Here is a 14,928-nt window from a genome sequence, read left to right on the forward strand (position 1 = left end):
TCTATGGTAAAAAAGCTGTGATACATGTTCAAAGTAGTTTTGAGTAATGCAAGAAATACAAATATAAAAATATGTTTAACCTTTGAAAGAAATGTATATTTTTGTATTTTTTTGTGATAGTTATATGACCTTTACTATCTTCACTTTTTCATGGGATATAGGACAATTCATAACGACAGGGGACATAAAATATTAATTTTCTACAACCTATATCACGTAATAATTATGTTAGAGAAGTTTAATTATTTAGGAAACATATTTGTTTTGTCAGTAAATATAAGTTTTGCATATTGCTCTTGGAAAGAAAAAGGGTACTGCTAATATGGGGTCATAGCCTGAGTGAGGCAGTACATATACAAAGACGCGATCTCAAAGGATATTTAGTTATTTATAATCATAGAATAAAAGGTCTGGCCTGCAAAATGTAAATCTTGGTTAAGAGTGCAAATACAAAAAAAGACACAAGGTAATGAATGACAAAATGTACAATAATGCGTATGAAATTAAAATAGACATTTGTATTTACCTGTAAAAATTCAGCGACGCACAGTAAAGAAATGTCTTATCATATAAAAGAAATTCTAACTCGCGCCATGTAACCCCTATTCAGAATGTCTATGCTTGACTATTCTTAGTTCGCAAAAAGGATAAAAAGGCTGAAGCCGTACAAGTGTTTAGAAATTTTTTGCTGAAATTGAATTAATGAAAAATAAATGAATTAATGAGTAATTGAATAAATGGATAAATTATATGAAAAGGGATGTAAATATAGGACTACACGTGATATATACATAACAAATACAACAGACATGACATGAACATGTATATAACATATTAACGTGTACAGTAAGAGACATACATATACAAACAACGTATAACATTAACACGTTGATATGACCCTGCGACTTAAGCCTCTTTGTCATGGAGATAGAGAAGTGTTGTTTAACTTGTTTTCAAGTGGAGCAAATTATTATCTTTGTAGACAATGTCATACATTTGTAATTTACATTTTATGCCATTATGAGAATGTTGGGATGTTAACAGTGGTTATATGGAGATAGAGCCCTAGAAGGATAAAGCAATGTCAATGGCGTTGGAGCGTTTTGTTTTTGATTTCACATTTCATGGATACATCTAAATCTTGTGTTCCAATTACTTTGTTTAAGATTTAGTTATGCCCCCATTTCGAAGAAAAGGGGGTATATTGCTTTGCACTTGTCGGTCCGTCGGTCCGTCGGTCTGTCGGTCCGTCGGTCCGTCGGTCCGTCGGTCCGTAGACCAAATGGTTTCCGAGTGATAACTAAAGAACCCTTAGGCCTAGGAACTTCAAACTTGGTATGGTGATTGGTCATGACCAGTAGATGACCCCTATTGATTTTGGGGTCAAGGGGTCAAGGTCACATTCACCTTGTAAGCAAAAACGGTTTCCGATCAATAACTAAAGAACCTTAAGGCCTAGGAACTTCAAACTTTGTATGATGATTGATCATGATCAGTAGATGACCCCTTTTGATTTTGGGGTCAAGGGGTCAAAGGTCAAGGTCACATTGACCTTGTAAGCAAAAACGGTTTCCGATCAATAACTAAAGAACTTTAAGGCCTAGGAACTTCAAACTTGGTATGGTGATTGGCCATGATCAGTAGATGACCCCTATTGATTTTGGGGTCAAGGGGTCAAAGGTCAAGGTCACATTGACCTCTTGGGTAAAAACGGTTTCTGATCAATAACAAAAGAACCCTTAGACCTAGGAACTTCAAACTTGGTATGATGATTGGTCATGATCAGTAGATGACCCTTATTGACTTTGGGGTCAAGGGGTCAAAGGTCAAGGTCACATTGACCTTGTAAGCAAAAACGGTTTCCGATCAATAACTAAAGAACTTTAAGGCCTAGGAACTTCAAACTTGGTATGGTGATTGGTCATGATCAGTAGATGACCCCTATTGATTTTGGGGTCAAGGGGTCAAACGTCAAGGTCACATTGACCTCTTGGTAAAAACGGTTTCTGATCAACAACAAAAGAACCCTTAGGCCTAGGAACTTCAAACTTGGTATGGTGATTGGTTATGAACGAGCAGATGACCCCTATTGATTTTGGAGTTAAGGGGTCAAAGGTCAAGGTCACATTGACCTTGTAGGTAAAAACGGTTTCCGATCAATAATGAAAAAACCCTTAGGCCTAGGGACTTCAAACTTGATATGGTGATTGGTCATGATCAGTAGATGACCCCTATTGATTTTGGGGTCAAGGGGTCAAAGGTCAAGGTCACATTGACCTCTTAGGTAAAAACGGTTTCCGATCATTAACTAAAGAACCCATAGGCCTAGGAACTTCAAACTTGGTATGGTGATTGGTCATGACCAGCAGATGACCCCTATTGATATTGGGGTTAAGGGGTCAAAGGGCAAGGTCACATTGACCTTGTAGGTAAAAATGCTTTCCAATCAATAACAAAAGAACCCTTAGGCCTAGGAACTTCAAACTTGGTATGGTGATTGGTCATGATCAGCAGATTACCTATTGATTTTGGGGTCAAGGGTCAAAGGTCAAGGTCACATTGACCTTGTAGGTAAAAACGGTTTCCGATCAATTAACTAAAAACGCTTAGGCCAAGGAACTTCAAACTTTGTATGATGATTGGTCGTGACCAGCAGATGACCCCTATTTAGTTTTGGGTCAAAGGTCAAGGTCACATTGACCTTGTAAGTAAAAATGGTTTCAGATCAATAACTTAAGAACGCTTAGGCCTAGGAACTTCAAACTTGGTATGGTGATTTGTCATGACCAGCAGATTACTCCTATTGATTTTGGGATCAAGGGGTCAAAGGTCAAGGTCACATTGACATTGTAAGTAAAAACGGTTTCTGATCAATAAATTAAGAACGCTTCGGCCTAGGAACTTTAAACTTGGCATTGTGATTGGTCATGACCAGCAGATGATCCCTATTGATTTTGGGGTCAAAGGTCAAGGTCACATTGACCTTGTATGTTAAAACGGTTTCCGATCAATAACTAAAGAACCCTTAGGCCTAGGAACTTCAAACTTGGTATGGTGATTGGTCATGACCAGCAGATGACCTATTGATTTTGGGGTCAAGGGGTCAAAGGTCAAGGTCACATTGACCTTGTAGGTAAAAACGGTTTCCGATCAATTAACTAAAAACGCTTAGGCCTAGGAACTTCAAACTTTGTATGATGATTGGTCGTGACCAGCAGATGACCCCTATTGAGTTTTGGGTCAAGGGGTCAAAGGTTAAGATCATGACCAGTAGATACTTGATAACCCTTATTAATTGTTTGATCACTGGGTCAGAAGTCATGCATAATAACCTTATCACATGACTAATTGGCTGCTGATAGGGGGCATACATGTTTTACAAACATATCTTGTTGTAATAAATCTTTATCGTTTCGTCTGTCACAGGGTCAGTATTTGATAAGGTTATCGAGCATAAATGTGTAAAACATTTTATTGACAATGTAGGAGCAAATTGGATAAGCACAATCCACATAATTATTGCATTTATTCTTTGGTTTGTTTTCAGTAACCTTTACGTTGAAATGTTTGATTGTAAAAGACAATCTTTGAGTATTTGGTAATAATTTGTATCGATGTACAATTAAAGATCCTGTAACACATTTTTATGGTTTTAAATCATAAAAGTATGATGCTCAAAGTAAGATTTATAAATGTTATAGGCATCAAAAAGCATTATTTATAAAGATATTACCGAATTTAACATTTCATGTAAAAAAGGGTAGTGATTAGAAATTGATTTTCTATAAAGTTTGAGTCAAATTTTCCAATAAGAAATAAATGCACATATTTAATGATTACATATAATATGCACAAATATTTGCAGTTCATAGTTTACATATTTTTTGATGTCTGAAAATTGTTTTATAAGTAAAATTATACATATATATAATTTCACTGAGTGTGATTAACCACTTTACTCACAACATACAGGATCTTTAACATCGATCTTGGGAAAAAAGCCATATTTCATCAACCATCGGAAATGATGTTATAAATCACTTTGCAGTAATACAATGATCAGGGTGAAAAGAAAAACAACTCCTTCCCCTCAGCTATCTCAAACGTTGTTTTGGAGGAGCATTGATTTTGTTTTGAAACATTTTCACTATATTGTTATAGAATGAAGTCCCAATGCATCCATCTATAACTTTAAAACAAAATAAAATATCGTAAGTGTCCTTGAAATTCATGGTTATTATGAAATATCGAGCAAATTGACGAATGATTTATAGCTTTTTAATTCTTTAATGATAAGTTCGAAAGTAATAACTTCTTCAGAAATCCATTATTCGTTTTTTCTTGATTGATTTTCTTTTACGCTTAACAATTTAGGAAAGCAACAATCATTGTTTTTATACTTAATTTTCATTTGTATGGCGCATAGTTACAAAACTACTAGCATCCGTTATTGCTACTAAAATAATTGATCTAAATTATCCAGTAAACGACACAGTCATGTAGCATTTTACTAGTGTCGATATTTCGCACTGTGTAACTTTCAGCATTTAGGGTGTACAAAAGGGGTAGCTTTTCGAGTCAGTATCGTTTGTAGGATATCACAGAAATGTTTATTAATGGAATCAATAAGTCAAGTCATACAACGATAATAAAGTCGGCCTTATTACTCACAGTCGCATTAAGTACATATAGCTTACCGAACAGTTAATGTAACAAATTACTGCAACAATGTCCAAAACTGGATTTTGTCTGAAATTGCCTATAGCGTTGTTAGAAGTATTGGACGGGGAATAATAAAAAGGCACAATCGTCAGCAATGAATAAATCCTAGATTTTTTTATAGAAGGGTATTATATTATCATACAAATGGAAATCCAACAAGCCAAAGTACATTATGCTTCTAGTTCTTGGGGGATTATAAAATCGAAACATGTATAGATATTACAAAACAGTGATGAAATAATAAATTAATGAAAACTAAATTACTATTCCGTAATGGTAACGTTTGATATTTAGTAAATAAAACTTGACTTGAGGGTAGGTATTAGTTTAAAATGATATCAAAGGACCGATTAGCTACTGTACATATCGTAACCTATTCATGCTAGTGCATCTTAAATGGAACGGATGTTTAAATAGACAGTAATCACTTATAAAGGCTCGTTGTATTTTTCTGACAGTAATACAAAAAAAGCGGCGAAATTTGTATAAAAAAGAAAATTTTCACAACACATTGTGAAATAAAACAACAAATAGACAAACCAACAGTACAATGTTACAGACAATGCAATGCAATGCAATGGAATCATTTATCTATTGCTTTTTATGTTGTATATTTGTTCATATGCATGATCTTGGCTTAGTTTAGTAAAATATAAGCATATTTAAATATTCATTAAAACTGGTGACTTTAAAGTGAATAGGTCCATATTGGAAGGTCTGCAAAACCATATTAATTATGTTGATTGTATTTAGTTCCATTTTTGAAAAAAATATTTTGTAAGTACATTTCTATTGATTGCATTATTCTATTTCACACTTGGAGTATCTGCCCTTTGTAGACTGAAATAATTTATCATTCAATTCGACCAATTAACAAAACCATAAAAGCATGTTTTTATTCAAAGAAGATTTTAGAAACCTATAACATGTAACATTTCATGTCAAAGTTAACTTTCGTACTCTAAAAAAACGACAAGAAATATGAAGGAAAACAAGCACAAATGGTTGAGGAACGATGCCAAAAAGCTTTGCTGAAAGAAAAGAAACACAATAATAATTATAAATAATATCGGATGTAAGCCTTGCTGTAGCGGAAATAACGTTCATTCCATCCATCCTTAATGGATATATATATATATGTGTGTGTGTGTGTGTGTGTGTGTGTGTATTTTTAAAAAGAATAAGTATTGCAATGCACTATATACATTTTTTAAAGTCAATAATAACATTATTTAATGATTTCTTTTAATTATTGTCTATATTCAAAATATATGAGTCAATAGTCATAGGCAATGACATTTTAAATATACTAGTAGAGCGATTAATGTAGTCAATTGTTCTTCAAGATTCGCATCCAGACAATTTGGTATAATCATCATCAGTTTTCGTGTGTTTCAATTTGGAATAACCAACTGTCTCATCATTGTCAGCAAATTTCAAATAACCATCGACATCCTTAGGTAGCTCAACATCTGGAACATGATTTTCGTAGTCAGCAACGTCGGCTTCTGTATTGTCCTTTATTTCTTCGTAAACAATCTCGTCGAAGTGTTCTTCTTTCATTTCTTTTGATACGGTTTTAACTTCCTTAGTGTTTTGCATCTTACCACTATTTCAAAAATGGAAGATTTGTTTCAGAATTAATTGTTTCATTGAAAAGGTACATATTCTGTTCATTAATTAATGTTTATAGAATATATCAATTATAGTAAAAGTATGATTTGTTTTATTAAAATAATTTTCAAATATAACATGAACGGTAAAATAACTTACAGTACATTTGAAGCGTCCAATTCTGAAAGACATCAACGAATTCGTGAAATAGAATATGTGTTATTACAAGAAATAAGTTTTCTACAAATTTGGTATGAAATACTTTAATATATTTTGTTTCGGCCTGAGCCTTAGGAATGTATTAATTTAAGATTTATCAGTTACTTTCTTTATGGTCACCTGATATATAAGAAAATTGTTATTTCCTTACATATACCCATATAGCAAAACAATAAAAGGAAATCTATAAGTGTTTGAACTCGATGCAAAAATCTATCCGATTAAATCATGTTATCTTTGACATAAAATTGCAACTATCAAAAAAGAGATCTTAGATAAGAGGAAAGATTGTTTCTATGCTTATTCTAAATGTTTAATGACAACTTACTAGTCTTTTTCAGTTCCCTTCTATACCTTAGACAGCAACATACAGTAGCAAGAACAACAATTGATGAAACGCAAATTGAAGATATGACTACAACTATGATAAATGTTGTTTGATCTCCAATTTCTGGAAACACGAAAAAGTTCTATCTATAAACATTACTCCTGTAGTAAACAACCTTTTATTGCTAGGCGGAGCATTATATGCCCGAAAGTGTTTGTTTTAGCAAGGATGAAGCATTGTAAGGCATGGGAATTAAATACAGCATTGCCTCCTTCAAAAAGCATTCCTACTTAATAGCTGAAGAACTTTCATATATATATATATATATTTCATATTATGTTTTGACGTCACTTAGAGTGGCGTCCCTTGTATTTATTAACGTTGGCGTCATTGACGTCGTTTCCATATCAATATTTTCATTTTCATTTTCCTCCTTATGATATTGTGAAACCGGTAGAGGTATAATTAAATTACATAAATTAAGCAAAGGTTTGTTATTTTAACTTTTACTGTTTTATTTTTTCCGTAGTGTGGGACATTTGTCCGCACATTTATTTATGTTATATTGCTGTTTCCAAAGCTACACTATCAAGAACTAATTCACTTTTACCGTATAATTCCATTTATTACATTGCATCAAAAACAGTTTGTTCCTATAAATTACAAAGTTCATAAAGTTTATTTTTAATTTTTATTTACCTTCTGACCCCGATGAAAGGCCTGTTACAGTGATAGTCAATGTTATATCTGTCGGAACATTATTATCCTGGTTAGCTCTGTAAAGTAAACACGAAACAAGTGTAAATGCATCTTTTATAAAGTTACAATATATAACACAAGGGCGAGTAGGATCAGTATTGTTTTAAACAAAGTATAATGGCCACTTGACTTCTTTTTCCCCCATATTTTGACAGAACTTAACTGTTACTTCAAGAACAATAAGTATGATTACCCTAAAATTAAAAACGACACTACATGTGGTACGATATGCATTTGGTTAAGATATTATGGACTAAATTGATATGATTTGATACGATAATGATTTTTTTTGGCACATGAGTCGGTTAAAAAACTGAAAGTTCATTGTTTTTTCTATATGGTGTGAAATAAAAAATACTAAGTATTACCTTACAACTACAGTGTAAGAAGACAGTATGATATCCCCGAGGGTACAGCTTAAAATGTTACTGTCAGTGATTGTAAACACACTGCTTCCTTGAATACTGAAATGAGATGCGATTAAATCACGGTGCACACTAAATCGGTACCCTCTTTGCACAAACACAGGTCACTTACCGCTACGATAGACACTATTGCAATATTGCGAAGCCTACTGTGGAGATGCGGTAATTGAAAACTAAGAGAATTTCAAAGAATTACATAGTCAAAACATTCAAGTGTTCAGTGATATACTTGCTTTTCACACCACATACCAACTTTTAACAGTAGAATGATCATTCAATGAATTGGTGTTCGTCGCTGCTTTTTTTCCAGCAGAAAGTGACCTTTGCATGTGCAAAGAGGGTACCAATTTACAAGATTTTGCAAATAGTATATGCACCGTGTTAACGACCCAATGCGATTAAAACAGCCAAAAGTTGTTTATGAATATTCATATCAGGTAACGATACATTTTTATAAATAAGCCTTGGTGCGTGTTTCTTTAATTCAAAAATTACATGTATATTGGATACAATTTAACACTTAAACATTTGTATGAACTGACATATTAATCTGAGGAAATCGCAATATCCTTCCATCATGCAGTTACAACTGACTTAGAACATGGTAACTTAAATGAGACTGTATAAGTTTGTGTTCAGTTAAATGCTAGTTCTGTAATCATTCTCGTCTGTATATTCTGCTAGATGCAGTCTTTAAATTGCATTCCACTTTTTTTTGGAAATAATAGCATGATGATCACTGTAATGTCTTATATATACAATTCGTGCAGTTTTCCGTTTCATTATTTTGAAAAACACCCGGCAATATACAGTTCTTCACCAATTCTTTTATAATAACATGTTCCCTTTTTCTCCCGGTTCGTAAGGGAAAATTGATTGGTCTTTGTCGATCCCTGAAAGCCTACATTTGGGTCATTTTTCTTTATTGTTTGAAAATTGAAATCCTTAAAATTTTTAAACGATAGTTTGCTTAAAATCTCACATGAAACTTTTAAAACCCTATTCAGTTCCCCTTAAATGCAGAAATTTCCAAGGTATTTTTATACTTTTTAAAAAAACTTTGTAAAAAACAAAAATTAAATATTTTTTGGCGCCCTTTGTAATTTCCCCAAATTACTAAAAATATTTTAAAAATAAACTTTTTTGATGAAAACAAAACCAGTATCAACCTAAGTGTTGTACAATGTAGGTAATTATTTAAAAAAATGAATATGACAACATTTTCTCAAGATAAAATACAATCTAAATTCATTAAAATACATGTATATAATATTGTTCATAGGTACCTGTACGTTACAGTGGAACCATCTGTCGAAGTTGCTGACAAAGTTGTGACAGAGTAACACGCATTAGCGTCCGTTTTATCTAATTTATGCGAGGTGCCAGTGTTCCATGTCGCTAGCATTCAATAATTAAAACAATCAAAACACAAATATCTCGTTATAAGTTACAAATACAAATGAATTTTAATAAGTAACAAAGACAAACATCTCACAATAAGCAACAAACACAGATATCTTATAAAAACAAACTCAAATATATTCAGCAACAAACACAAAATATCTTATTATAAGCAACAAACACAAACATATCTCATAATAAGCAAAACCAAACATAAATATCTTATAAAAACAAACTCAAATGTATTATATTAGCCAACAAACACAACAATCTTACCATAAAAGACAAACACAAAGATATCTTATAAGCAATAAACACAAATATCGTATAATAAGCAACAAACATAAATGTATTTTTATAAGAAACAAACACAAAACTATCTCATAATAAGCAAAAAACAACAACAAAAACGCAGAAATATAATAGCATCTTAATATAATAAACAAACGAACACTAAATATCTTATTTAAGCAACAAACGCAATTGTATAATTATTAGCAACACACTCATTTAATACACTGATCTCAGAAGGTATGTTAGTATATATCAGAGCTTTTTTGAACCGTTATTGTTATACCGTATATTGGTCACAAGTTTGAAAGATTGGTTAAAGCTCAATTGCGTAACAAGTTATTGCAACTAATATAAATCACGTTCGAGTCCGCTTCCTGGAACCAACCAGTATTGGTGTCATATGAAGAAACATGGTCGTGATCCGATTAGGGCTCGAAGTCATGATCCCTGAGTTGAGAGGCAGACACCTTAACCACTTTATTCGTTAGGGTTCCTCCCATTGAATTATTTTAAGAAATTTACTTTGTGCGACTATTGTGGAAAGGAAAAATATCACAGATGGAAAAGTAGACAAAAATCAGATTCATAGTATAATATTTGTAACCGTTACTACCTTTTACAAAGATACTTGTCTATGACCCAGGAACTTGAAATTTAACATTAACGATAACATGCAAAATATACCCCTATATAATATAAAAAAACTATAGTATATAGGGGGTATACTTGGATATTATCATTAATATTCGTTACTTAATAGAATTTCAAGTTCCTGTGCTATGACATATCTCATATATAATATAGCCATTCTTAAAACGAATTTTTGAAGAATATGGTATTTTTAAATGTATTTACCAGGTGATTGATCTGTGAATGTGATAGTTATGGTTAAATCTGATTGTCCCGGATCTGATTGATATTTTGCTCTGTAAAATATGCAATGTATAAACAGTGAATATTGATAGCCGAAAAGTGTCACAAAAACGTTGTTGTCCATTTGAAAAGATTTGTCTTGGTTATAAAACGTCGTGTAAAATATTTTTTATCTCGCATTTCCCAGACCGTTTGTTTTGTAATAGTGTGATTTGATTCTGTGTATAAAATCATGTACAAAGAATTAAAATCGAACGTTCTAAAGATATAAGGGGTTGCTATAAAGAGAACTGTTTCCTATGTATGCGTGTAAGAAAAAGAAAAAAACAAGAGTTTTAGAAACACACAGATCCCCGTGTATCAGGTTTCTTTCGCAAGGATCTAATTTTCGCTATATTCGCGTACACTGAATATCACAGAAAATATATTCGCTAAATTTTAGTTCAATTTCATACAGGGATTTCGCGAATTTCTGTAATTTGATAACAATTACATACCTTACCACTACAACATACGAGGATTGGGATACGGAATCCTTCACACACGTAAGAATTTGATCAGAAGCAAAGTTCACATCAGTAGTAAATCCGGCATTCGGGGTTTGAGACTCTACACTGTTAAGATAATATAACAAAAAGAAACATATAATCATGATAATTACACATTGTCGTTCCATTATTTGAAGAAAAGAATAAAAATGTCGAACAACCAACCAAACAAAAGTGCCATGGCAGACCAGTATATATATAAATATACTTTGTTATTCAATTAATTTTAAAAACTTTAATGACGAACATTGTTCAATAACATGTTTTTCATCCATGCTTAGCGACATTTACATTGTTAAAAGGAGTAAGTGTTCCCCCTTGTTTTGTAAAACTTAAAGGACTTTCGTTTCCAAATAGTGGCTTGTTAAATAAAACATTTGGGATACAGTAGCCGTGTATTAACAATTAATTACATTGGTTATGAGCATTAAGTTAAATGTTATTGACTTATCAATAATTAACTTATTCATAACTGTAAGTGCAAAATGTATAATGGTTAAATCATGCTGATGAACACAAGACATTCACTTAATAAATATCCAATATGAAATATGGGTCGCATCTTATATGCATCAAGTGAATTTAACAATATAACTAAATCCTTAAATATCTACTTGAATCTATTGCCTTTTTTGTCATAAACAAATAGAAAGTACAAGCCTCAAAGTGTGATTAAAAAGAGGAAATAGAAAAATATCTCAAGAGTAAAGTGAACATCAGTACATAAGGTAAAGATTGCAGATTCGGTTAAACAGTGTCTGTTCGTGAGAGATAGCAAAAGATTCAACCTCGCCCACGCACCCTAGCACCGCTTAAGCAGTTAACAATCTTCAATAGAATAAAAACTAACGAGTATATAACAGTGTCGCCAGTCTGTGACGTTGCAGACAAGTCGGTGATTTCTGTACAATCTGAAGACGTCTTATTGAATGATGTTCCTGTGTTCCAGGTTGGCGGGTTCTGCCCTGTTGTTGGTTGAATAACAGCCAACACTAAAATAATAAATACATAACAGTATCATTTAAAGGTGGTCAAACGCTTCTGGTATTCATTTCTGGTGAATAAATATAATCCTTCATCCTACCTAAATGAACTATTCTGTTCTGCATTGATAAATAAGAAATACAGAGACATGTTACTTAAAGTGAGTTGGTCTACAAAAGATTTTATCCGGAGCTCGGCAAATGTATGTTTTTCAAAGCTTACCCACCACCCCGCCCCCTGACAAGCTTTTAATATTAACTTTTAGTTAACGGTGCATTACTGGTCACAATAGATAAGTCAATCTGTTGGGCTTATTTTTCAAAGCTTTAGCTTTAAAAGTTTGCTTGTATCACTGGAATAGCTGGGAAAGCCCATAACATTCTTGAATAAGTTTTATCAAGTTTATTTGGGATACTTTCTATGAAAATGAGCATTTATATGATAAAATATATATCTTGATTGTTTGTTTGTTTGTTTCTTTAGTTTTAACGTCATACCAATACAGTATACGTTCCAGCTTTACTGTTGGAGGAAGACCTCAGGTGCCCTTCGATGCGTGCATTATTTCAGGCACGAACGGGCATCTGAGTAGAACCACGGTGACCGTATGTTTTGTTTAAACCACTAGAAGAGCTGCATTGCCCTTGTTAAATGTCCACTTTATTCGTAAATAAAAGAGACTCTTTATATCGACATATGCAAAACTAATGACAGATTTTTAATGTATAGTAAGAATGAGAAAATCTGAAATTTGCTATCAAATGGAAATATTCAAAATATTCTGCCAGAGCCTGCTTACGAGGCGCAAGTTATTATATAAGGCTATTTTTACTCTATGCACATGTATCATAGTCAAACTTTGAATATTAATTAGGATGTGTTTGTTTTATATATGTAATATAAGTTTTATTGCTGCCATATATTTCCGCTTTTAGCAATTTTTATGACTGTTTGAAATGTTTGTTTTGTTATTGATGATCATATTCTTAGTCTCTTATAACTCTTTTAGAGAGGTTTTGTACACGTATTTTTTATAATTTATTAATATATGTCCAAAATTGTTTTTTTGTTTGATTTGAATTACGTCACATCGTCGCAGTATAGGTCATTTGGCGACGTTCCAGCTTTACTGTTGGAGGAAGACCTCAGGTGCCTTTTCGTGCATTATTTCAAGCACGAATGGGAACCACCAACGTTCCGTAAGCTAGCTGGATAGCTTCCTCACTTGAAAGAATCCAAAGTCTCTGTCGGCATTCGAGCCCACAGCGGTGCGGGGCAAGTGGTTTGAAGTCAACGACCTTAACCACTCGGCAACGGACGCCCCACAAAAGCAAGGGGGAGAATCACGCCGTTCGTTACCCAAACAAACAAGATGGCGGATGCAGCCAAATAGTAGGTTTTTCCCTTTTTTCTCTGAAATTCGTGATGTTCTAATGTAAAGGTACATATAACAACCTTCTAAACAATTTTCCAGGCACACAGGATTTTATTTCATGATGTTTCGTCCCTTACTTCATCTGAAATGCGCGTCACCAGATTCGAAGCGAGAAAATTTTCCTCCGGTTTGATCGTGGTAACGTACGGCTTTTTCTCTCAAATTCACTGTTTCTTTTACATATATGTATATTAACTGAAACCACTGACTTAAAAAAGTTGTAATATGTTGTCAAGTAAGCAATCATGTCAATTCTGGCTAGATTTACTGCTGTAAATATTAATATCGGGGCAGTTTCAGGAAATGATAACGTATAATATATGATAAACAAGATCAACAAGGAAAGGCGGCGTTCAATGAACGCAAAATGTTCACACAAAATGTATGGCGCACAAAATATCAATGATAACGTACGGTGCATTTTTTCTGATTAATTGATTTTCTTTATAATAGAAAAGTTATGTTTACAAGACATAAGTGGATGTGTAGACTGAAATAAATAATATTAGTGTCCAGCTTTATTTGTCATCCAATGAAAGCGTTGTATTTCTTAAAAAAAATTATGTAAATTTTCATAGAATAGAAGAACAAAAGTCGATGATATATCAAAGTCCGTTGTTATGTATGCAACATATTACATGTATATAGATTATATCTGACTAGTTGGTATTTCCAATATTGTCATTGTTCTATTTTTAGATCATAAACTACATGTATGTACTAGAACGTTCTTAACTGTTGTGGAAAACTCATGCATTATATTTAGATAGAAATTTCTGGAATGATCTTTATTGTTGAAGTTGCTAGATTATGATTACTGTAGTAAATGGAAGACTATTCTAGAAACTTCTTAGTTAATATATATAAGGAGACATTTTTCATTACTCTTATCTTTAAGTCATCAGTTACCTTTTTAGTCATCAGTGATCTTTTAAGTCATCAATATATTTGGAGTATTATTCAACTTGGAAATTAAGTGATTTATTGGAGCTTGGATTATTAATTATTCTTGTGGATTTTATTGTGGGAATTTATTCTAAAGTGTTCTTGGATTTAACTTGGATTTAACTGTGCTATTAAAAAAGGATCATTCCAGGATCAGACTAGACATTTGTAATTTTTATTTGGACTTCAGGTATTTGTAAAGATAATTTGTTATTTTATTTTTCTTTAATAATTTTTCTGTAATAAATTTGTTATTGTTACAAGTTTGTTGCTGGCTTTTCTTTCTCGTTACGCCTGGCTCGTAACAGAAATTGGGGGCTCGTCCGGGATTGAATATTTCTTTTTGGCTACATTATTGGAAATTATTACCATTTATTCTAC

The 14,928-nt window shown here is 32.7% G+C and overlaps 1 protein-coding gene and 1 long non-coding RNA gene across 2 annotated transcripts; both read right to left on the reverse strand.

Annotated features, from left to right (window-relative positions):
- Window positions 1-5,892: 5,892 nt before the first annotated feature.
- On the reverse strand, window positions 5,893-8,983 carry LOC132750864 (uncharacterized). Its single transcript, XM_060740924.1, has 6 exons — window positions 8,973-8,983; window positions 8,011-8,154; window positions 7,583-7,659; window positions 6,884-7,006; window positions 6,496-6,517; window positions 5,893-6,331 (listed from the first exon to the last, which is right to left on the reverse strand). The coding sequence occupies exons 1-6, from the start codon at window positions 8,981-8,983 to the stop codon at window positions 6,064-6,066; spliced, it is 645 nt and encodes a 214-aa protein (XP_060596907.1). The 3' UTR covers window positions 5,893-6,063.
- A 370-nt stretch (window positions 8,984-9,353) lies between these two features.
- Window positions 9,354-12,176, reverse strand: LOC132750865 (uncharacterized). Its single transcript, XR_009628608.1, has 4 exons — window positions 12,034-12,176; window positions 11,133-11,249; window positions 10,618-10,688; window positions 9,354-9,465 (listed from the first exon to the last, which is right to left on the reverse strand). It is a non-coding gene; the product is annotated as an uncharacterized LOC132750865 (long non-coding RNA).
- Window positions 12,177-14,928: the final 2,752 nt, after the last annotated feature.

This window comes from Ruditapes philippinarum, unplaced genomic scaffold (assembly GCF_026571515.1).
Source record: "Ruditapes philippinarum isolate M1 unplaced genomic scaffold, ASM2657151v2 ctg8485_1_1_1_1, whole genome shotgun sequence".
Taxonomy (NCBI): domain Eukaryota; kingdom Metazoa; phylum Mollusca; class Bivalvia; order Venerida; family Veneridae; genus Ruditapes; species Ruditapes philippinarum.